General features: G+C 41.4%; 1 protein-coding gene across 1 annotated transcript in view; it reads left to right on the forward strand.

Annotated features, from left to right (window-relative positions):
• TSPAN33 (tetraspanin 33) overlaps positions 1–18,852 on the forward strand; it is a 68,667-nt gene extending 49,815 nt beyond the window's left edge. The window contains exon 8 of the mRNA XM_073619340.1: positions 17,018–18,852. Coding sequence (XP_073475441.1) covers positions 17,018–17,098 — 81 coding nt within the window. The 3' untranslated portion in view covers positions 17,099–18,852. The remainder of the gene's footprint in view (positions 1–17,017) is intronic.
• The last annotated feature ends 7,082 nt before the right edge of the window (positions 18,853–25,934 follow it).

Here is a 25,934-nt window from a genome sequence, read left to right on the forward strand (position 1 = left end):
GGGAGAGGGGGGAGGAAGAAGAAGGACCTCCAATAGTGTAGTATATCAGGTTAAAAGATATGTTTATTAAATATATTGGCATAAACTCTTACGCAAAGCAAGTTAAAATTGCACAGGGAACAAATTAGGCGTTGTTCCTCGCCTTCTCACGTCACTTCCGGTCACGGCTCTATCCAGCCAATCCCTACTGGCCAGTTGAAGTTGTGAGAAGCAACGTAACGCGTAGGGATTGACCGGATAGAGCCGTGACCGGAAGTGACGTGAGAAGGCGAGGAACAACGCCTAATTTGTTCCCTGTGCAATTTTAACTTGCTTTGTGTAAAAGTTTATGCCAATATATTTAATAAACATATCTTTTAACCTGATATACTACACTATTGGAGGTCCTTCTTCTTCCTCCCCCCTCTCCCCTTTGTTTCCCCCCGCACTGGTACCGCCCTGAGCTGTGTGATTGGACGCTGAGCCGCTGCAGTCTGAGAGGAAACATTGATGTGGTACACCATCCAGAAGAGACACGTCTTTCGTATAGAGAAGTCGGGAGATCCCCCTAGTGGTGACTGCATGGTATAACCCACATAGAGGTCTGAGAGGAAACATTGATGTGGTACAGCATCCAGAGGAGACACGTCTTTCGTCCAGGGAAGTCGGGAGATCCCCCTAGTGGTGACTGCATGTTATAACCCACATAGAGGTAAGAGTTCTGGGAGACCAGACTAATAAAGGAGCTACAGTAGAACTAAGAAAAAATCACCCACACTACTGAATCATATTATTCTCCATTCTATGCAAGAAATACTGGACTTCTTTATTGATATTATGTATATAATTTGAAGTGCATTGATTTGTTACAACTTTACCAGGTTTTATGTACCTAAGTTCACCCATACCAGGACATTTGTATTATTTATATAAAAACCACCAGGAGCACTGTGAGTCAACACATGGTAAAAATATAATTTCATTTATTGTCCACATTTAGCAATTTTATTTTATCTTATTGCAGTTATCACTGGTTTGAGGACACATGATTACTATCAATACTCACCTGAAGTTCATATCTATAATTATTTATCACTATTTGCGCGAAATCACTTTATTAATTTTTCATTTGCTGAGTGTTTTGTGTTACACTTTAGATTTTGCTGCACACATTTTCTATATTTATAACTACAATATATACCCACGTATCCATAGTAGCGCAAAAGCACTTTATTAATAGGAAAAACAATATGTCTCCTCTCCTAGTCAATCCTATCCCCATACAGTTAGAACACACCGAGGGAACACACAATTAACCCCTTCATCACCCCTTCCCTGCCAGTGACATTTACACAGTAATCAGTGCATTTTTATAGCACTGATCGCTGTATAAATGCCAATGGTCCCAAAAAAGTGTCAAAAGTCTCCGATCTGTCCGTCGCAGTACCACTAAAAATCGCAGATCACCACCATTGCTAGTAAAAATAATAAAAATGCCATAAATCTTTCCCATGGTTTGCAGACGCTATAACTTTTGCACAAAACAATCAATATTTTCAATCAATAAGTTTCAGGCTTTTTAACACAGACATGCTTTAAATTTATTGTCTACACCTTGGGGGTTATTTACAAAAGGCAAATCCACTTTGCACTACAATTGCATTTGGAAGTGCAGTCACTGTAGATCCGAGGGGGACATGCAAGGAAAATAAAAAACAACATTTTAGCTTGCACATGATTGGATGATAAAATCAGCAGAGCTTCCTCTCATTTCAGAGCTTCCCCTCAGATCTACAGCGACTGCACTTCCAAGTGCACTTGTAGTGCAAAGGGGATTTGCCTTTCTTAAATAACCCCCACTGTCTACACAGGCTGTTCCAACACAGGAATGCACCTGTTAGAAATGTAACTGTAGCGAGTGGAGATCAGAGGCCAGAACATCAGGCTAGGCACAGTTCTCAGAGAATCAAGACAAATCAAGTAGTCCAGGTCACAAGCCACAGTCAGTGCAGACAGCAACGATCAGGATCAGTGCAGGCAGCAACAATCAGGATCAGTGCAGGCAGCAACAATCAGGATCAGTGCAGGCAGCAACAATCAGGATCAGTGCAGGCAGCAACGAATGAGTGTTGAGGTCACAAACCAGGGTCAGTGCAGTGCAGGCAGCAGAGAATCAGTCTCGGAGTCACAAATCACAGTCAGTACAGGCAACAGAAAATCAGTCTCGGAGTAACAATGAAATAATAATAATAAAAACTTTTTATTATTATTATTTATGATTATTAATTTGTTGCGTTCTATTAGTTTAGATGTGGCATTCGTTATTTCGGATAATTCCTAACTTCGGATAAATTCGTATTCGTTACGTTCACTAACGGCCAAATTTGAAAGGAAATTCCAAAGCTATCATTTAATAGTTATTATTAGTTAGTTACTTCGAATTTTTGGATTTTCGTTCTTATTTTCGTATTTACGTTCTTTCTAATTTTCGGCTTTTCTTTATTTTCGGATTTTCGAATTTCAGAATTTTCGGATTTCGAATTTAGGAATCTTTAAATTTACGAATTAACAAATTTCAATCATAACGAATGACACAAAAAACGTAAAAAAAACAACGAATGAAACGAAAACGAACACATTTTTTTGGCAGTGCACATGTCTACTGTCAACTTTCTTACTTCTGTGTGACTTGATTATTATTTAGGAGCTAATGTGTTTTACTGTACTGTAGAAGTAAAAATGTGAAGATATTTTAGTAACATGGGTTTATTTAACAGCACAGTGCCAAAAATAAGGGTATGCAATAGCCTATAGCAATCAATCAGATGTCAGATTGCATGTGGATACATGCTTTAAGTTGTTGAAAAATGATTTGTGATTGACTGCTTTGGGTTGCTGCACACCAGTGTTCTTTTTCACAATATTAAAGCTGAACTCCAGGCAAACAGCTAAATACACATGCAAAATATTACATGCATATAAAAGAGTTGTTTTACCTGCCGAATGACAGGTCATCCAGTCCTGAGATATACACAGCTGTGCGACACAATACAGCCCTGTCTGCAAGGGCAAGAGACCTGATTTTCTCTGCTGCAGTTCAGTTCAATAATGTTTACAGGTCTCATTTCTTACCTAGCCTTTGACTGGATAGGAGAAGCAGAGCACTGGTGATCTTATCTCTCTGTCACCTTACTCTCTCCTCCTGTCAGCATGTTCCTTGTTAGCACATGAACACTGCAACACAACTGTTTGGTTCCCAGTCTGTCCCTAAAATTCTGGTATTAATGATGTAATAATGAATACAGAGCTTGATTATTTTGCGTCTTCTATATATGTCTCATGTAAAGTGTTACTTAACCCACAACAGTAAAATCAGCCTGTATATGCAGTAAAGCATGCTTGTTATACTCACTGTGGAACCTAAGGGATTAATCCTGTGCATTGTGTAAAAAGGCTGTTGGATACTGTCTTCTCTGATCCTCCCCTTCCACTGTCCCCAATCTATCTCCTGATAGAAGAGAGCTTTGAGGGCACTCTGCACATGCTCAGTTTGGTGTGTATTGCTGAAGAGTGTGTTTTTTTTTTCTTGAGAGGGTGCATGTGATCAGTAGGGATGAGCCGAACACCCCCCTGTTCGGTTCGCACTAGAACATGCGAACAGGAAAAAAGTTCGTTCGAACACGCAAACACCGTTAAAGTCTATGGGACACGAACATGAATAATCAAAAGTGCTAATTTTAAAGGCTTATATGCAAGTTATTGTCATAAAAAGTGTTTGGGGACCTGGGTCCTGCCCCAGGGGACATGGATCAATGCAAAAAAAACTTTTAAAAACGGCCATTTTTTCAGGAGCAGTGATTTTAATAATGCTTAAAGTCAAACAATAAAAGTGTAATATCCCTTTAAATTTCGTAGCTGGGGGGTGTCTATAGTATGCCTGTAAAGGGGCGCATGTTTCCCGTGTTTAGAACAGTCTGACAGCAAAATGACATTTCAAAGGAAAAAAGCCATTTAAAACTACTCGCGGCTATTGATAAAAACGGCATGGGAATTTCCCACAGGGGAACCCCGAACCAAAATTAAAAAAAAAAAAATGACGTGGGGGTCCCCCTAAATTCCATACCAGGCCCTTCAGGTCTGGTATGGATAATAAGGGGAACCCCGGCCAAAATTAAAAAAAAATGATGTGGGTGTCCCCCTAAATTCCATACCAGACCCTTCAGGTCTGGTATGAATTTTAAGGGGAACCCCGCACCAAAAAAAAAAAAAAAAACGGCGTGGGGTCCCCCCAAAAATCCATACCAGACCCTTATCCGAGCACGCAACCTGGCAGGCCGCAGGAAAAGAGGGGGGGACGAGAGAGCACCCCCCTCCTGAACCGTACCAGGCCACATGCCCTCAACATTGGGAGGGTGCTTTGGGGTAGCCCCCCAAAACACCTTGTCCCCATGTTGATGAGGACAAGGGCCTCATCCCCACAACCCTGGCCGGTGGTTGTGGGGGTCTGCGGGTGGGGGGCTTATCGGAATCTGGAAGCCCCCTTTAACAAGGGGACCCCCAGATCCCGCCCCCCTGTGTGAAATGGTAATGGGGTACAAAAGTACCCCTACCATTTCACTAAAAAACTGTCAAAAATGTTAAAAATGACAAGAGACAGTTTTTGACAATTCCTTTATTTAAATGCTTCTTCTTTCTTCTATCTTCCTTCATCTTCTTCTGGTTCTTCTTGCTCTTCTCTTCCTCCGGCGTCCAGCATCTCCTCTGCGGCGTCTTCTATCTTCTTCTCCTCGGGCCGCTCCGCACCCATGGCATGGGGGGAGGCTCCCGCTCTTCTCTTCTTCATCTTCTTCTTTTCTTCTCTTCTTCATCTTCTTCTCCGGGCCGCTCCGCATCCATCACATGGGGACAAGGTGTTTTGGGGGGGTACCCCAAAGCACTCTTCCAATGTTGAGGGCATGTGGCCTGGTACGGTTCAGGAGGGGGGGCGCTCTCGGCTCAGATAAGGGTCTGGTATGGATTTTTGGGGGGACCCCACGCCGTTTTTTTTTTTTGGCGCGGGGTTCCCCTTAAAATCCATACCAGACCTGAAGGGTCTGGTATGGAATTTAGGGGGACCCCCACGTCATTTTTTTTTTATTTTGGTTCGGGGTTCCCCTGTGGGGAATTCCCATGACGTTTTTATCAATGAACTTCTATGTGTATTGTCGGACCGGCAATGCAATAGCTGCGAGTAGTTTTAAATGACTTTTTTTCCTTTGAAATGTCATTTTGCTGTCAGACTGTTCTAAACACGGGAAACATGCACCCCTTTACAGGCATACTATAGACACCCCCCAGGTACGAAATTTAAAGGGATATTACACTTTTATTGTTTGACTTTAAGCATTATTAAAATCACTGCTCCTGAAAAAAACAGCCGTTTTTAAAACTTTTTTTTGCATTGATCCATGTCCCATGGGGCAGGACCCAGGTCCCCAAACACTTTTTATGACAATAACTTGCATATAAGCCTTTAAAATGAGCACTTTTGATTTCTCCCATAGACTTTTAAAGGGTGTTCCGCGGCATTCAAATTTGCTGCGAACACCCCAAATTGTTCGCTGTTCGACGAACTTGCGAACAGCCAATGTTCGAGTCGAACATGAGTTCGACTCGAACTCGAAGCTCATCCCTAGTGATCAGCACAGGGCCAATCAGCACTGTCCAGACCGAGGATCAGGAGTCCTGCAGCCTCATAGGACAATCAGGGGAGAATGAAAACTCCCTCTACAAGCTTTTACCAGACACTCATAGAAGTCACAAGACTGCTCTAACTGCTGATGATGAAAGGTATTTAGCAGTTTATATTTACTAAAACTGCATTACCGTGTACTGTGGGAGACCAGATATAGTGAATGTCGGGTCCTGGGTTTAGTAACACTTTAAGACAATTTTTTCTTACATATGGAAACATTCTTTTGGTTACATTTAGCTAAAGCCTATATAGAATGTTTACATTGTTATTATGAAGTACCATGTGGTAACTCTTGTATTGCAACCAAAGAAAGGTCACAACACTACCATATGCTATAAATATCAGAGTACTGAGTTTACCAGCCCAGCTTCCCACCAACTGTAACAATATAGCCAGACAGAACTGTGCGCATGCATGCAAAGCATCACAGCCATGCCGTTTTAACTTGGGCTGCAGAATTTAGGTGGTGGTGCCACCTGTCAAACTCACCCATTGAGTTCAATGGGGCTGCACTTCAACCGTGAGCCAATTGCTTCGCTCGCAGCTGCAGTGCGGTCACACAGTGTAAAATATAGAAGTAAACAGGCATTCAGGAGGCAGCAGTAGCACCTCCTGAATGCTTGTCAGCTAATGCTATACCACCCTTGGAAGAGCGATCCACCACTAATTACTTTTCAGGGGGCAGTAAGCTTACTACAAATTTGAAAGAAGGCATTATTCTTTATTTACTGTATATACCGGGGGGGTAGGGCTTATATTGCAGCCATCACTGACACTCACGCTAGGTCTTATTTTCGGGGAAACAGGGTAGCAGTTTCAACACTGCTTGTAATTGACCTTTTAACCCATTCCTGTTGATCTAGTAATATCACATTTAGAACAGGACTAGGAATATTAGTCTGGCAGCACATGCTAGGTTGTGAAAATAAGTATTTCAACTGAATCTATACTTTCAGGTTAACATGTAAATTGAATGTATTTATGAGACTAAATTCCCATGTTGATATTAGAGGGTAGTGGCATTGCCTCCAGGCATTTATACTGATGACGGGGAGGCTAAACTGGTACAATTGTATTGTGTACTCATCATAGATGTTTACATTATGATGGGTACATATCCAGCTCTGGCTTATCGGGAAGGAAAGAAAAACTATTTCCAAGCTGTTCAATTGCTTTTCTAAACCAGAAACCTTGGTGATCAGTTGGAATAGGTCACTGTCATCTAATGTCCCTCTGAACATTGTACAAATTCAGAAGCGACCAGCAATCAGATCTTGGGCGAATCTAATGCCAAACCATGAAATCTTTTTGGTTCCCATGAACCAAACTACTGAACATTTTTACCATCCTCACTGTTCTTTGCACTGCCGTATTAAATAAACCCAAAAGTGAATAGGTCATGTAACTTTGTATGCTGTCAATATATAGTGTAAGTAAACTTAGTAAAAAAAAGAATATGTAATAAAATGAAAATTTACAAAGTTTTACAAAAAGATATTTCAGAGCAAAAAAACAGGTTTATGCATATAATGTGACATTGTTAGTTGTTACTGTATGTATTGTATTTTTTCCTCAAATGCATTAAGAAAGCCATGCCTGTCTCTTCTTTATCTTCCCATTAATCCAATCCTTGACAACAACTTCCTGATTTGAAGATATTCACTATCAAACTACGTGTGAAATCACAAATATTTCTTAAAGCGGTGCTCCAGCCCCCTCCCCCATGGAAAAATTAAAAGATTAAAAGTCAGCCACTACAAATACTGTAGCTGCTGACTTTTTATATTAGGACACTTACCTGTCCAGGGATCCAGCGATGTCGGCTCCCCAGTCGATGTTTCCATTGGCTCTCGGTGCTGCCGCCATCATATCCTGTAAGGGAAACCTACTGTGCGTGTGTGAAGCGCACTGCGCTTTCTGAATGGCTCAGCGACAGGAAAGGAGGAGGAGGGCCGAACTTCTGACGTACCTTGTCGTGGCGAGGTCCAACGGAAGTGGGGACAGAATCCTGTCAAAAACAGGTACCTGCCCCCCCTCTAATGTGCATCGGAGGTGGGGGGGACAGATAAGCGGCAGAACTGGGTGGAACTCCTCTTTAAGTTGGTCATATATGAATCAAAATTCAGCCAATTCCTGCTGAATTAGCCAGAACTCTTTCCGTGGGTGGCCATGTTGGCATCACCCGTCACTACAAAAGTAGATTTTTCAGTTGACTTTTGTCAAATGAGCCGGATGAAAAAAAATGTCCATTCACATGCAGGGACTATTCAGGGACTATTCACTAACAACTGCAGATTCCTCCATCTACGCCATTTAGCTTGGATGGGAAAATCAAGTGATTTTTCTCATTCAGCCCGTGGGGCTGAACAAGAGAAATCTTAATGTGGCCAGCATATGACCAGCTTAAGTTTTCCATGTACAGTGGAACCTCAGATTGAGAGTAAGACAGTTAATGAGCGTTTCGCAATGCGAGCTGTTTTAAAAAATAAAAAATCCTGACTCGCTTTGCGAGCGTTGTCTCGCAAGACGAACAAGATTCAAGCCTCTGGGGTGTGCAGTACTGCATTTGGCCAGAGGTGCGGGGGCGCCGGTGACGCTCAGAGACACTTGGAAACACTCCGTTCCCAAGTGTCCCTGAGTGTCTCTGAGTGGGCTCCAAGCGTTTCCAAGTGTCTCCGGCACCCACGCACCTTTGGTCATATGCGGTACTGCATAGACAAGCAGTGGCTGTGGAACGGATTATCTGAGTTTCCATTATTTCCTATGGGGAAACTCGCTTTGATATACGAATGCTTCTTCTGGAACAAATTATGCTCGTAATCCAAGGTATTACTATACTACTTCCATGAAGCCTGTTCTTGTCTAGACAGAATATTACTAATCATGCTGTTTGAATTAAAGGGTTTAACTTGTATATGTCCAAAAAAATGATTAATTATCAGGGGAATTACTGGAACTGGAGCATACAGAAACCTGTAGCGGATGTGCATTGTAACCAATCCGCTTCTATCCTTAGCATGTTCAGTTAAGCTTTGAAAATGAAAGGACGAAGCTGATTGGTTGCCATCCACAGTTGCTCCTGATTCTGCTTGCTCCAGTCTTAGTAAATGAGGAGCATTTATTACACCTGAGCAGTTGTGTCGCCTATGTATTTAAAAAAAAACCTGTTTTGTTGATGGCTGATTTTGAAATCTGAAAACGTAGTATTAAAAATCTGTTTACATTTAAATTGTTTTAGAGTGCTGTGTAACTAAACTTACTGAAACTTTTTTGTGGCCATAATATGTAGTGCAGAAAAGGAAATCATTAGAAATGGTTTTATGGGGTTGATTTACTAAAGGCCAATAGGCTGCTTGCTTTGTAAGAGAATCTGAGTTACAATATCATGTGCAGGCAAAAACGTGTGATTGGGAATTCCTTGCAAAGTGATTTTTTTACAACATTCACAAAGTGAGAACTCCCTAGCAAAGCCTGTTTGCCTTTAGTAAATCAACCTCTTTTCTTTCTACAAGCCATTGTTCTTTGCATTGTGTTATTTAAAAGAGAGGTTCGGGAATTGAAAAAAAAAAAACATACAAACTCACCTAGTTGGATGCAGCATCAGGACAGGTAAGTTGCTGTATCTGTTGGAGCTGCCCGTCCACAGTACAATGCGGGGGGCTCTCCCGGAGAGGTTAAAGTCAGGATCCCTACAGAGTCTGGACCGGCTAAGTAACTTTAGCTGACAGCTGGCTTTATCCCACTGTCAGCTGAATATGGGTCACAGGAGTGCAGAACTAAGTGCACTCCTGTAATCAACTGAAGAAGTAGGGCCAAAAGAACTGTTGTCAGTCCTTATATCTTTCAAAATAGGTAAAATAAATGCAAGTACTAGGCACATTTCAGAATGTTGCCGAGGTATATTCTTAAAACATGTTCATTTGTCTCTTTACAGGATCTTTTCATACTTTTTTGTGAAAGAAATCAAAGGATACATTTAAAAATACCAAATACATAAAGACCATACACAATACTATGAAGAAAAAACTGACAAATAACTAAACATCCTCTACAAATAACAAATGTTACTGCTCAACGATTACAAGGCAAAGGTCAAATGTTTTTCCCTGTCTTGGAATGTTGTTCTCTAATTAATGGCATAGCTTGACATACATAGACCCCTTGTGCAACATATGAGTCAGGGCCCCGAACTTCAATCCTGTACCCACTGTATCAAACTTAATATTCCAAGTTACTATGACTGCCACTGTAACAATCAAGCCATTACCACCTGTACCTAAACCCCCAAGTCTCATAACCCTTTCCCCACCTTGACCAGTGTGTCCACGCTCTTCCAATGGAAGTGAATTAGCTGTGCCCCTGCTCAGGTGCTAGCAACTGGAAATTGGCTATTAGACACTGTGGGCATCACCAAGAGCAGGTGTCCAGTTGCAGTCACATTCTAAGCCTGCTCAGGTGCAAGCTGAGATTCAAGCTTTCAGGACCCAGGACTTCCCCATGTTCCTGCCTTAGAATTATATAATGCCTGCGGAAGGAGCTTAAAGTGGAACCTTTTCGTCATAAAATTAAGTTCTGCAAGATCACTTTAGGCTGGCCCCTTTTATAGGTATAGCTAAGTAAAACATTAAAAATAAGTGTCTATACTGAATAATATCCAGTATAACCATTTCTTGACCACCCCGTAGCAGATTTACTGCTACAGGGTGCCCGCCCTACACAGGATCACATATACATACTTGATCCTGCACTTCCCGGTATCAGGCGGGGAGCTAATGAGTGGGTTCCGCGGACTTGATGTCCGCCGACAACCCGGTACACTGACAGAACGGCAGTCTGCCTATGTAAACAAGGCAGATTGCCATTCTGTCAGTACAGAAGGTATGGATCCTGTGTTTCTGTAAAGCATGCCTTCCACTAGTAAAAGGCACCTCCCCTACTACACTGAAACACTAGCTAGGCACACCGTTAACCCTTTGATTGCCCCTGATTTTAACCCTTTCCCTGCCAGTATCATGAGTACAGTGATATTTTTAGCACTGATCACTGTAATAATGTCACTGGTCCCCCAAAAAAGTGTCAGGTGTCCAATTTGTCCACCGCAATATCGCTGTCCCGCTATCAAATTGGAGCAAATACTAGTAAAATAAATAATATCAGTTTGTATACGCTATAACTTTTATGCAATTAATAATTTTCAATTAATATTGAATTAATATTCCCAATTAATATTTGCTTATTGGGATTTTTTACCAGAAATATGTAGCAAAATACATATTGGCCTAAACTGATGAAGAAATTAGATTTTTTTTATTAAATGTGTTTTAGAGCAGAAAGTAAAAAATATATTTATTTTTTTTCAAAATTGTTGGTCGTTCTTTGTTTATAGCACAAAAAATAAAAGACACAGAGGTGGTCAAACACCACCAAAAGAAACCTCTGTTTGTGAGAAACGCACGACCATGCAATTGTCAGTAACGCAGTGCCGTATTGCAAAAAATGGCCTGGTCAGAAAGGGGGGTAAATCTTCCAGAGGTTAAGTGGATAACACTGTCTCATCGTGCTCTGCACATGCTCAGTTGCTCTCTATTTTTAGGCACTGCCAAGTTCGCAGAGGCCGATCTGCTGACAGCCTTAAAGCAGAATTAGGCCCTCCTATCCTTTACAGCCAGGGAAGCTGCTTCTGTTTGATCTACAACTGCCCTTGTGCTGCACATGTTATTGACACCAGCCATTTAATAGTTTGACCGTTGGTTGAGAAAACAAGCAAATGTGACAGTTAGCAAACCCGGGGTTCCAGGAATGTAACTGTTTTTAAAACTGTTAAATTGATGGATTTAGTTCTGCTTTATGATTTACTGCTGCTGTGGAGCTGTGGGCTTTAGCAAAATGGAAATTTACAGCACACACTAATTTTGGTAGCATGATTAATTATGTGGAATGTATGTTCCTTGTTAAAGAACATTTTTTTATCAAGTTGTTATGGGTAAAGTTCCACTTTAACAAAGGTTCAACAAAGGATCTAAACCCATTGATTTAATGGTTTCAAAAAACAGTTACATTCCTAGCATGCCGGGAACGCTAACTGTCATATTTGCTTGTGCTCTCAACCAAACTGTCAAACCATCAAATGACTGGTATAACTGATCACATGTGCAGCACCATGGCAGTTGCAGATCAAACAGAGGCCAAGATTTCCTAGAGGAAAGGAATAGGAGGGTTTGGTTCCTCTTTAAGTTTGCTATTAAAAGGTATTGCCTAAACTCCAAACTTCCTGCAGTACTTTTCTCCAAACTCAAGAGGGCACTGCGTTCTTATGCAGAGACAGTCTACAGTTCTTCATAGGGCCATGCTCCCTTCCTGAAGCCTGATGCTGTAGGTGTGAATAATGTGTTCACAAGTGAGTCACTACCATAGAGAAATAGGAAAGATTGCTGGCAGTAGAAACTCAGGGCAAGGCAGGACAAGTTTGTTCTCTTTTAAATATTACTCTTTCCACTGTCTATTCATGAGTGGAATGGCTGCGTAATTATTTGACTCTGTAACAACAAATAATCTCAATAAAAAATAATTCCCTCTTGCGTGCATTTACAGAGGTTAGCACTTGCTATGCAATGTAAAATACGGTAATTTATAAATGGGACCCTTCGTTGAAAAAACTAAAAGGTTGCCTAAGACACCAATTATATACTTTATCTTATCTTTTAAAACTGAAGTACCTGAAGTTACATTGTTGTAACAATGCTGACCGACTTTATAAACTATTTTAGTTTATTCATTAAAGTATGTCACCTTTATAAAAGTTTAATGGTAGTCCCCAACAGTGGCTTGTCTTATCACGTATACCCCATTGACTTTCGAAATTTTTTCCAAAAATGCATTATGTTTTAACCCCACTATCAACAGTTTGTAATAATACCGTATTTATCAGCGTATAACACGCACCTTCAATTTAAGAGGGAAGTTTCAGGGAAAAAAACAAAATGTTTTTTTCAAAATAAACCACTTTGAAGCAAAATAATGGTCAGTGCCCATCAATACAGCCTGATCTGTGCCAATCTGCAGCCTCAATGCAGCCTGATCTGTGCCCATCTGCAGCCTCAATGCAGCCTGATCTGTGCCCATCTGCAGCCTCAATTCAGCCTGATCTGTGCCCATCTGCAGCCTCAATGCAGCCTGATCTGTGCCCATCTGCAGCCCCAATTCAGCCTGATCTGTGCCCATCTGCAGCCTCAATTAAGCCTGATCTGTGCCCATCTGCAGCCTCATTGCAGCCTGATCTGTGCCCAACTGCAGCCTTAATGCAGCCTGATATGCGCCCATCTGCAGCCTTAATGCAGCCTGATATGCGCCCATCTGCAGCCTCAATGCATCCTGATATGCGCCCATCTGCAGCCTCAATGCAGCCTGATCTGCGCCCATCTGAAGCCTCAATGCAGCCTGATCTGTGCCCATCTGCAGCCTGATATGTGTCCATCTGCAGCCTCAATGAAGCCTGATCTGTGTCCATCTGCAGCCTCAATGCAGCCTGATCTGTGCTCATCTGCAGCCTCAATGCAGCCTGATCTGTGCCCATCTGCAGCCTGATCTGTGCCAATCTGCAGCCTCAATGCAGCCTGATCTGTGCCCATTTGCAGCCTTAATGCAATCTGATCTGTGCCCATCTGCAGGCTTAATGCAGCCTGATATGTGCCCATCTGCAGCCTCAATGCAGCCTGATATGTGCCCATCTGCAGCCTCAATGCAGCCTGATCTGTGCCCATCTGCAGTCTTAATGCATCCTGATCTGTGCCCATCTGCAGCCTTAATGCAGCCTGATATGCGCCCATCTGCAGCCTCAATGCAGCCTGATATGTGCCCATTTGCAGCCTGATATGCACCCATCTGCAGCCTGATCTGCGCCCATCTCCCATCAATGCAGCCTGATGCCCATCTGCAGCCTCACCATCTCTCATGCAGGAAATCACAGAGCCGTCATCTCCTGTTTACTCGGATCTCAGTCGGCAATCACATACACAGTCCTGCCTCCGCTATCAGCATTGGACCAGCTCCTGTGATTGACATAACACTGGTCCAATGCCAGTGGCGGAGGTGGGACTGTGTGTGTGACGTCAGAGCCGAGTGAGAGCCGATTATACAGGAGATGACGGCTCAGTAAATTCCAGCGGCGCTCATCCCCCTCCTGCCCCTCCGAGGTACAATATCGGCGTATAACACGCACCTGTGATCTGCCCCCTATTTTCAGGGGGAAAAGATGCGTGTTATACGCCGATAAATACATTCTAGTTTAGTTCTTGACATAAATAAAAAATACTAGAATGGGTATGACCTTTTTTGTAAGCATAGTTACCCTTTTAAAAATGCAACTAACCCAATGTAAAAAAATATAGGCTGATATTTAGCTTGAAATTAGGACCTACCCCCACGGTCAATATAAAGTGCTCACAGTATATAAACTGTATATTTCACCCGCTGCTCTGAAATTGTAGCTCATAGCAATGTACAGAGATGGCATTGAGCCCTATGGAATGCACCTACTTGTATTTAAAAGCAACAAAATCTCTGGGCCCTGAATTTCATGGGTCAGCATTCTGAAGCCATAGTCAAAGCCAGTTTGGCAGTGTCCAAGTCAATAATGCCACAGTAGATTTTGTAATGCTAAAGACAGTAATAACTCTTTAAAAAATCAAATGCAAATCATCTGGAATTATAATCGTAATTTAATAAAATTGAAAACATGGCAGAGCAAGTCAAAGTACAAGTGATGCAAAAATGTGTGCGTGACAAGCTCAAGGTAGGCATTTTTTACTGGATGAACATGACCCGAAGCCACCCTAAAAATTCATACAGTGGGTTTCAAGAAATTCAGGGTTCATGCCCAAAATTAATTTGTTTACTAACTAGCACTCAATTTAGATTTAAGATTCTTATTAAAATTTCCACAGTTTACATATTCATGTCCATAAGCCTTATCATAAAGTTAATTTACTCCTCAGGATAGTATTTGCATATTTCTGTATCCAGCTTCAGAATTTGTTTTCTTGATATAGAGCAGTGGCCAAAAAATTGCGGCCCGTAGGCTGGATGTGCCCCTTTGCTTGCCTTTATCCGTCCCTTGAGGCACTATTCCATCCACTAACACCAGTGATGGGGCACTATTTCTCCCATAAATATCAACAATAGAGCACCATCTCTCCTGTGGATGTCAACAATGTGGCACTCATGGAGAAAGTGTAACATAGTAAAATGCAAAGTGCTATAAAGCAAATATTCATTGATAAGTAGTAATACAATAAAAATATATGTGTGAAGTGTCAAGTGCTTCCAGCGGCAACTCAAGTAGCAAGCTTCAAAGGAAATATTCAGAGACCACACTCAATGAAGAGCAAGAAATCCCCTCTTGTAACCCCACTCACCAGAACCTGTAGACCCTAAGCTTTGCAGTCCAGGGATCAAAAAACACTTAGTGGAGTCACGATGGTAGATCCAAGGTCGAAGGAGCTCCAACAAATGATTGACATGCGGACCAGGGAAGACCATATATATTAATTGAAGAGAAAAGGCATATAGTGAAGTACTGCCGGCACAGACTGTCTGCGCATTAACAAAACGCCACTCACGAGACGGCTTGAAAAACAGGCATCAGGGTGTCCCGGGTTCGCTAGCGCAGCATGCGTTCCGCGTGCGTTCCACGGATACCAGAAGTAGCGTCACTGGTACATAAAACCGGAAATGCATCAATGCAGTTTTCTGATGCATTTCCAGTTTTACGTACCAGTGATGCTACTTCCGGGATCGGCGGAGCGCGCGTGGAATGCACGTATTGGTTGCGAACCCGGAACACCCTGATGCCTGTTTTTCAAACCTTCTCGTGAGTGGCGTTTTGTTAATGCACAGACAGTCAGTGCCGGCAGTACTTCACTATATGCCTTTCCTCTTCAATTAATATATATGGTCTTCCCTGGTCCGCATGTCAATCATTTGTGGTCTCTGAACCTTTCCTTTGAAGCCTGCTACTTGAGTTACCGCTGGAAGCACTTGGCACTTCACACATATATTTTTATTGTATTACTACTTATCATTGAATATTTGCTTTATAGCACTTTGCTATGTTGCACATTCTCCATGAGCGCTGTTAAAACGTATACATCTCTTTTCAAGGTCTAGTACCTTTGCAACAGCTGCTGTGGTCTTCCTCAATTATAATTTTGCACACTATATACAGTTGTTTATTGGCGCGTGTTTTAGTTTGTTTTAGTTTGTTTTAGATATAACAATGTGGCACTATTCCTCCCACTAAAACCAATAATGGGGCACTATTCCTACAATTAATACCAAGATGGGGCACTATTACTTCCACTGACACCAAGGACGGCCTCTAGTCCTCCCACTAAAACCAATGAGGAGGCATCATTTACTTTAACTAATGCCAAGTTTTCTATTCCCACTGGCCACAGTCTGGCCCCCTAAAGCCTGAAGGACAGTTAACTGGCCCTTTGTTTAGAAGGTTTTAAGACCCCTGCTATAGAGGAAAAGAAATCCAGGCTCCTTATGATCCATTTTCTTGGCATCAGGGAGGTTTGTATACTGTGTATATTCTTAGGATGACCATAGATGGAGCAACTAATGGTGAGATATTTGTCCACCCTCTCTCACATCACTGTGCAGCCAGGACCCACCACGATCTTCTGTCTGCCTTGACAAAGTGTAGGCATGGTAATAAAAGTCTTGTTTTCTTTTCTTCACAGTAAAGGAAATAATAGTTGGCCAGTCTTCTAGTGCTTTTCCAACATGCTTCCAGGAGGTCTATCAAATTATGCAATGTGTGCATCATAAACTGCTTTCCACTTTCATAAAATAGCAAGGGGCAAAGTACATTGCCTGTAGCAGCTAATCTAAATTATCATTCCTGCCATTCATATGCTGAAATACTTGGGTCACTGTATTTTACATTATCATTGTTTTCATTTTTTTTTATAATGATTTGTTATTTTGAAAATAATTTTACAACTGAAATTATTTTTTATGTTTAATATTTTTTTGCTAACTTATAAGAGCACATAATATAAATATATATATATATATATATATATATGTGTGTTCTTTACTTTGATTTAACTCCCGAAAGACTCAGACATTAGAACATTTTATTCTATTGAACACACAGAAAATGTCCTTTAAATTCAGGGGAAAATGAATGTATTTTAAGAAATCAACATATATTCTCATTTTGATTTAGTAAATGTGCAATATATATATAAAAAAAAAACTAAAAAGATTTTTAACATTTGTTGCTCCAACAACCAGCCCTGTGCAGCACAGAACTGTCAGCTGCTACTCAGCATCACAGCTTCAACACAGTCAAAGTCCCTAGGCACCCAGGACTGATGAAGGGCTTGGCCAGATTAGGCAAGCAGAGAGCTGCAGCCATTGAGCACCTCCGCTCCTCCACCCAACCTGCAATATGACAACTCTGTAGCTGAGTCAGATAAATGGTGGAACCCCTCTACACAGCTCTGGGAATTCCAGTAACTGCCACAACCCTAAAAAAAAGCTAATCAGACTGACATGGAGCAGAACGGAGCGAAGGAAACCTCCCCAACTACCACCCCATATACAGCTAAAACAGGCACCATGAGTATTTATTGCAGAGGCCCACAATTCCACAGGATAGTATAATCCTCGCTTCAGATCTGCCTTTTCTACAGGACTACAACAGAGAGAGAGCAAAGCACATCAGTCTCCAGACAGCTTGTCCCAGGCAGCACACATTGCTCCATGCACAGATCTGACCCTGGGAAGAAGAAGAGGTACATACATGCCACAGCAGTCATTTCCTTTAACTTGCATTCTACCTAACCTGCTTGAGCAACTTGAGAATTGTCTTGCAATAACAACAAAATCTGAAGTATACTAATTGAGAAGTGATCTGAAACACTTATTTTTTAAAACTGAAGAAGTCAAAACCACCAAGGCATCACATGCACAAACACAGTTCCCTGCTCAGATCCCAAATGTTCAAGATGTAGAACCAGGAAAACAGATCTTGAGGTAACAGCTTGTCCATTAGAGGCCTCCCTGTAGTCCTTGATTTAGCTGACATAGGAAGAGGGATATTGGAAAGACTTGCAACCACTAAATTCTGCCATGACAGAGTGCACAGAACACAACAACAGCCTACTAATAAGAAAAGCCACAAGATGTTCTATGTTGCCTCCATAACTATGACTAAAAGGAACTGTTTACAGACATACCCCTCATCAATTTTGATGGAGCCTTGATCACTATCCAGACCTATCCTACCTACCTATTGGTACATTGAAATGACTTGCCATTTTGTGCCATCTGAGGAATTTAAGGACTGTCATCTTTCATTGAATATTCAAGTTCCACCACTCCCAGGATGGTCTGACCAACTGGACCTTCTGGACTTCTCTGTTCAACCAATGTATTAAACGGCTGTCTGAAAGAGCCCCAGATCTGAGGTTATAAACTTAAGATCGAGCATGCCCAGATCCTAGTCATCGTATCACACAGAGTTTGAACCTTGCCTTCTCCTTCTGTGACTAGACTTGTCGGTAGTGTTTTATATCTCTGCATGTTGCTTGATGCTGTAGAAAACCTATATTTCCTCTTGATCTTTTTAAATATAAGCTTATTTGGAACTTGGCCAATGACAAAATAAGTATTATTTTGTCATTGGATTCTGAATAACACCCAACATAAAGTCAAACAAACATGGCAACCCTGAATGCAGTACACTTCTATCAAGTAATTTGTATCTCAGCAAATTGATATTGGAGATCTCTGACTCATCTTCTTCCTCCATATTTTCCTTATTTTTCATTGTTTTTCTTCCTAATCTAATTTGAGCTTATTTTCTTCTTTCTATGACAAATGTTTATTTAGCCAGTAATCAGTCGGATCATTAAATATCTGTATTAATGAGAAAAATGTTCACGTGGGCTATGTTTTCGATGCTTTTACTCTTCCTATCTCTGAACTTCTGGCTCTGCAGTGGCTAACAGCTTTGAATCTTCGGGCAGAACATCAATATAGATAGCCCCCTAATTCCTCCTTCTCTACTAAGAAAGGTTCTTTCATTGTAAAGCCTAGTACTCTTCATGCGACTATCGGACAAATGATCGTCCATTTTGTTTTTTGCATGCTAGTCTCCATATCGAATGCAAATAGGTTACTAAAGTACAAAAATTCCCGTACAACAGAAAAAAAATTGTGATGTAATGTATTTTTATTGTATTTTCAGATGAAAACTTGTACTGGTTCAATTAAATTCGTACAATCTGGCATCATACGAGAAAAAAATGTGTTTGTCCCTTCTGAAAATTTCACATGACAGATTATCATATGAGCGGAATTTTTTGTCCGGTTTTCTCATCATGTGTACGAGGCTTTATACTGCTTTAACAAGATCTGTGAATGAGGAAAGAAAACTGTGACTGATCAGATTTTCCCCTATTTACAGATCATGTTATAAGCAGTGATAATCAATGAAATAACTTTTCTAAATGGAAGAGGAGGAAGGAGGGGACTTGCCCCCATCGGACCCTATTTTCTCATATTCTACCTGAAGACCTCAGTTTTTCTTTGTTTATGTTATAAAATTTAGTTTTTTCCTTCACTGACGGGCACTGTTGAGTTGGCACTGATGAGTTGGCATTGATAAGGTGGCACTTATGGGCACTGATGAGGAAGCACTGATATGTAGAATTGATGAGCACTGGTAAGCGGTACTGATATGCAGCACTGATGGGCACCGATAGGAAACACTGATATGCAGCACTGATGGGCACTGATTGGCACTTACAGGCGGCACTGATGGACACTGATAGATGGCACTGATGGGCGGCACTGACAATGAGGTACTGACAGGTGTTACTAATGGGCACTGATTGGCACTATGATGGACACTGATTGGCACTGTGGTGGGTACTGATTGGCACTGTTATGGGCACTGACAGGCGTTCCTGATGGGCACTGACTATGCTGATTATCACTCAATGTGCTGATTATCAGTGCAGACCCCCCTCTGACAGGGATAGCCACCGATCGGGTCTCCCTGTCAGTGTGAACCAAGGAAAGCCGTTTACTGGCACTTCCTGGTTTATGCTGTTATTGGTCACAGCTGATCACGTGGTAAGGAGCTCTCCATCAGAGGCTCCTTACCACGATCGAAGATGTGGTGTGTCAGAGTGACACACAGCACCACTGATGGAAGCGTGCCCCTGGGGGCGTGCATCGGCATGTTATTCTGCTTGACGTTATATGATGCCCAGTCAGGATAACTGAACCACAGCCCAGCTGTCATTCTGCTATAGGCCGGGCGGAAAGTGGTTACAGAATCTTCATTTTATTAAAAAGCCATAGTGTACAAATGCAGATAAAATCAGTTATGACTAAGGCCTTATAGGCTGAAACGCGTCAACAGATTTTATCTGTGTTTGTACACTGTGGTTTTTCAATATAATGAAGATTCTTTAAGAGCAACAACCGGTGTTGCAGATCTTCTTTCCTACATCCCTGCAGTGAAGATTCCTCCAGGATCCAGCTGCCTGCGCAATGTGGGATATGCTTCGTTACAGGTAAATAGTGTGACCAAAGCTGTTGGTTTTTTTTTTTTACTTTTAGCTAAACTTCAGTTGTAAAAAAACATGTATGAAAAATATTTTACCCGCTACATTATTTTAATATTTGTCCAGCCCTTGATGTCGATCAGCTGTGGCAGATAGGACAGCAATAGGAGGAGTGGAAGGAAGAGCGTGCCACACTGGGCAGGGCAGCACAGCATGATATTTAGGATGAAGGCTCCTGGAAAGTGGGTACATCTTAAGTACCCACAACATGGGATTGTGGCAGCCACAGGATTTTATTTAATCTGCACCATCCGCACTCGCAAGTCGGCATGTCACGGGTATGTTAGGCGGGAAACACATGCATTTTGGGGCTATATAAGCACCCCACATGCAGGCTCCCATCGCAGTTGACCTGGGATCGGCTTGGCGAGCTCCCCCGCCCTCCCACTCTGTCGCAGCACCTGTTATGTGGTTTTGTCACCCTTGATCAAGGGGGGACTTTTCCTGAAATGTATTATTTGATGCTATTCGCTCGAGTTCTATGACGGCAAATTAATATATATAAATAGAAAAATAGAAATTACCGCATTAAAAACAAAAAAACACAATAACAAAAATAAAATAAAGCAGCTGCTAAAACTGCGAGATACACACGTACAGATAGGAAATTCAATGTAGCAGCGCTATAAAAATAAAAACAAATAAAATAACATAAAAGAATATAGGCTAATCCAAACAGTAAATGTATATGAACTACAACACACAGCAACATGTGTAAAAAAAACTTTATTAGAAATTGTAACAAGCTGCAATATATATATCTCGTCTTGTTACAATTTCTAATGAAGTTTTTTACCCTTCAATATACTGTCTCTATAACTCCCCCTTGGGAGGATTGGATTCCCGCCTCCCAAGACTCAAATCGAGGGGTGGTTCCGTGATTTCACTATATAGCGCAATGACTTGTTCCCCGAGTCAGTTTGGGACGAAACGTGCATAGGGAGTTTGACGTGCTGACGTCATCGTGCTGTACTCAGTGGACGGGTGTTCACAAGCTGTTTCTTTTTGATCGTTAAAACTATACTTCTGTAAGTGCAATTTTAATAGTTTTAACAAATGTTTTACACTGTGGAGAGTCTTTTGCTTTTCTGGGTAACGCCTGACCTATCCCCCTGGTGGTTTAAAGCTTGAGTCTCCCCGGTCGTTTGGAGCATAGTTCCAGTTGCCCTTCCTGTGGACATTCAACATCCTCCCAGATAGAGGCCCTGGGTGGGTATTTTAGCCGGTGTATATCACAAGAATCCACACTGATGTGTTTTTTATGGACTATTTATCATATTTCATATTTTTACACATGTTACTATGTGTTGTAGTTCACATACATTCACTGTTTGGATAAGCCTATATTATTTTGTGTTATTTTATTTGTTTTTATTTTTATAGCCCTGCTACATTGAATTTCATTATAATATATATATTAAATATTTAAAAAAAATATATTATTTCTATGAATTTAATAAAGTTGAATTTATTTTAATACCAATAAAGGTGCCATTTAATACCACTTGCTGTTACATAGTAGGTGAGGTTGAAAAAAGACACACATCCATCAAGTTCAACCCATGTGTGTGATTGTGATTATATGTCAGTATTACATTATATATCCCTGTATGTTGCGGTCGTTCAGGTGCTTATCTAATAGGTTCTTGAAACTATCAATGCCCCCCGCTGAGACCACCGCCTGTGGAAGGGAATTCCACATCCTTGCCGCTCTTACAGTAAAGAACCCTCTACGTAGTTTAAGGTTAAACCTCTTTTCTTCTAATTTTAATGAGTGGCTCCCTTATGCAAAAAAGTTTTATCCCTATTGTGGGGTCACCAGTATGGTATTTGTGTATTGAAATCATATCCCCTCTCAAACGTCTCTTCTCCAGAGAGAATAAGTTCAGTGCTCGCAACCTTTCCTCGTAACTAATATCCTCCAGACCCTTTATTAGCTTTGTTGCCCTTCTTTGTACTCGCTCCATTTCCAGAACATCCTTCCTGAGGACTGGTGCCCAGAACTGGACAGCATACTCCAGGTGAGGCCAGACCAGAGTCTTGTAGAGCGGGAGAATTATCGTTTTATCTCTGGAGTTGATCCCCTTTTTAATGTATGCCAATATTCTGTTTGCTTTGTTAGCAGCAGCTTGGCATTGCATGCCATTGCTGAGCTCATCTACTAGAACCCCCATGTCCTTTTCCATCCCAGATTCCGGTAGAGGTTCTCCCCCCAGTGTATAGATTGCATTAATATTTTTGCCGCCCAAATGCATTATTTTACATTTTCTACATTGAACCTCATTTGCCATGTAGTTGCCCACCCTATTAATTTGTTCAGATCTTTTTGCATAGTTTCCACATCCTGCAGAGAAGTTATTGCCCTGCTTAGCTTAGTATCCTCCGCAAATACAGAGATTGAACTGTTTACCCCATCCTCCAGGTCGTTTATGAACAAAATAAATAGGATTGGTCCCAGCACAGAACCCTGGGGGACCCCACTACCCACCTATGACCATTCCGAGTACTCCCCATTTATCTCCACCCTCTGAACTCGCCCTTGTAGCCAGTTTTCAATCTATGTACTCACCCTATGGTCCATGCCAACAGACCTTATTTTGTACAGTAAACGTTTATGGGGAACTGTGTCAAATGCTTTTGCAAAATCCAGATACACCACATCTACAGGCCTTCCTTTATCTAGATGGCAACTCACCTCCTCATAGAAGGTTAATAGATTGGTTTGGCAAGAACGATTCTATATGAATCCATGCTGATTACTGCTAATGATACCGTTCTCATTACTAAAATCTTGTATATAGTCCCTTATCATCCGCTCCAAGAGTTTACATACTATTGATGTTAGGCTAACTGGTCTGTAATTCCCAGGGATGTATTTTGGGCCCTTTTTAAATATTGGTGCTACATTGGCTTTTCTCCAATAAGCTGGTACCATTCCAGTCAGTAGACTGTCAGTAAAAATTAGGAACAATAGTCTGGCAATTACTTGACTGAGTTCCATAAGTACCCTCGGGTGCAAGCCATCTGGTCCCGGTGATTAATTAATGTTAAGTTTCCCAAGTCTAATTTTGATTCTGTCCTCTGTTAACCATGGAGGTGCCACTTGTGATGTGTCATGAGGATAGACACTGCAGTTTTGGTTTCTGAAGCCCCCCGATTCCCTTGTGAAGACTGAGGAGAAGAATAAATTCAATACCTTCGCCATCTCCCCATCCTTTGTAACCAGATGTCCTTCCTCATTATTTATGGGGCCAATATGATCTGTCCTCCCTTTTTTACTGTTTGCATTCTTAAAGAATTTCTTGGGATTTTTTTTTGCTCTCCTCCGCTATGTGTCTTTCATGTTCTATCTTAGCCGTCCTTATTGCACCCTTACATTTCTTGTTGCATTCTTTATAAAGTCCGAATGCTGATGATGATCCCTTATCCTTGTATTTTTTAAGTCCTTTTCCTTTGCTTTTACATGCATTTTTACATTGGAGTTAACCCATCCAGGACTTTTGTTCGCTCTTTTAAATTTATTGCCCAATGGGTTGCATTGGCTAATGCCCTTATTTAATATGCTCTTAAAGCAAACCCATCTCTCCTCCATGTTCCTAAGTTTTTATACCAATTTATGCCTTCTAGCAAGGCTCGTAGTTTAGGGAAGTTGGCTCTTTTGAAATTCAGTGTCTTTGTATTCCCCTTATGTTTCCTATTTGTGTGATTTATACTGAAGCCAATTGACCTGTGATCACTGTTACCTAAATTGCCCCGTATTTCGACATCAGTGATCAGGTCTGTATTGTTGGTAATCAGTAGATCCAGTTGGTGCTTTATTTCTAGTTGGTGCGTCTACCATCTGACCCATAAAATTGTCCTGCAAGACGTTTAGGAACTGGCGAGCCTTAAATGAATGCGCGGTTCCCTTCGCCCAGTCTATGTCTGGATAGTTAAAATCCCCCATTACGATAACACTTCCCATCCTTGCTGCTAATCCAAATTGTGATGTGAGATCTGTCTCCCCTTCCTCCCTCAGGTTAAGGGGCCTATAGCATACTCCCACGATTATTTTCCCCTTTGCTTCATCCCTTTGGAGCTCCACCCATAAGGATTCCACCTCCTCCCTAGCTCCCTTAGTGATGTCATCTCTCACATTCACTTGTACATTATTCATGATATATAGGCATACCCCTCCCCCTTTTTTACCCTCTCTATCCTTGCGGTATAGGGTATACCCATGTTTGTCAGTCAATTATGAGAGCTGTTGAACCAGGTCTCTGAAATTCGCACAAAATCTAAATCCTCCTCGTACAACAGTATCTGTAGTTCACCCATCTTGTCCGCCAGGCTCCTGGCATTGGTGAACATGCCACGTAGTTTAGACCGGTCGCATATTATCCTCCTATTGCAACTAGGACTTGCTACTATACTTACCTTGGGTTTATGTGCTTTGGTCAACCTACCACTAATGCCCCCAATACTCAATGTTTGGTTTATTTAAGTGTCAATTTTTTTAATGTTTAAGTGTGCAGCCTACACTCCCATGAACTGGCTGAATTTCAATCCACCTATGGCCGGCATAGGGAAGCATGTGCTCCTAGCTCAATCTGGTTGCCTGTTTTTTCTGAAACACAGAACAGAAAAGATGGTGACCTGACTTTTCTGTAATGCAGTCATTCAGTACAGCCTGGTAAGCTCCGTGCACACATCCTGTGAGTTGATATTAAAGAGGTAGCAGCAGACCAAAAAGGTCATCTTTCTCCTCTTTTCTTGCAGGGGACTGCAAGAGGCTGCTATCAAGACAGACCCAAGTACTTACAATAACTGCATTTAAAAATACATTTTATGATTATTTAATGAGACAATGACTGCACAATTTGGTGTATCTTCATATCTGCCTTGAGTTTAGCTTTAACAAGAAATTGACTCCTTCCCTCATACATATATATGTGGCCTCACGGAAGCGGGTCTTCTTCTGTTTATATGCTCCCAGCACAGAGACCGAGCTGTCATGGACAGCTCCAGGTCTCGTACCAACAATTGGGAACTGGGAGGACGAGCTCCTGATTACCTGAATGCTGTTATAGCCTCTGATCAGTCACTGTACAGCCCAACCCTGTGTTTTTTTCTCCTCTTGAATGGAGAAAATTGTAATAAAAAAAGATGTGTAAAAAATGTAATAAAAAAAAAGCTAAAATAGCTAGGGTTTGATCTAGGTCAGTGTCAGGGTTATGGTCAAATGATCTGGGTCAAAGATTAGGGACATTGTGTTTTAGTTAGGATTTAAAAAAAATAATTTAGTGTGTTTTAGGTAGGTAAAAAAGAAGCAAATTGCGCACTATTGTTTCTGGACCCTACTACAGGTACAAACAACAAATAACATACACATATGTGGTATTGCTGCAACCATTAAGAACAGAAGAATTTGTTTTTGGTTGTTCTCTGGTGGTAGGTCATGATAATAGCAAGAACTTTACAGCTACATTTTACAAAATGATATGATTGTTTACTATTTTGTGTCAGGAAATATCCAGTACAGTTTACCACCAAATGAAAGCCCAATTTTTCCTGAAAAAAAAAAAAAAACA

The sequence above is a fragment of the Aquarana catesbeiana genome, linkage group LG03 (genome assembly GCF_042186555.1).
Source record: "Aquarana catesbeiana isolate 2022-GZ linkage group LG03, ASM4218655v1, whole genome shotgun sequence".
NCBI classification, from domain to species: Eukaryota; Metazoa; Chordata; class Amphibia; order Anura; family Ranidae; genus Aquarana; species Aquarana catesbeiana.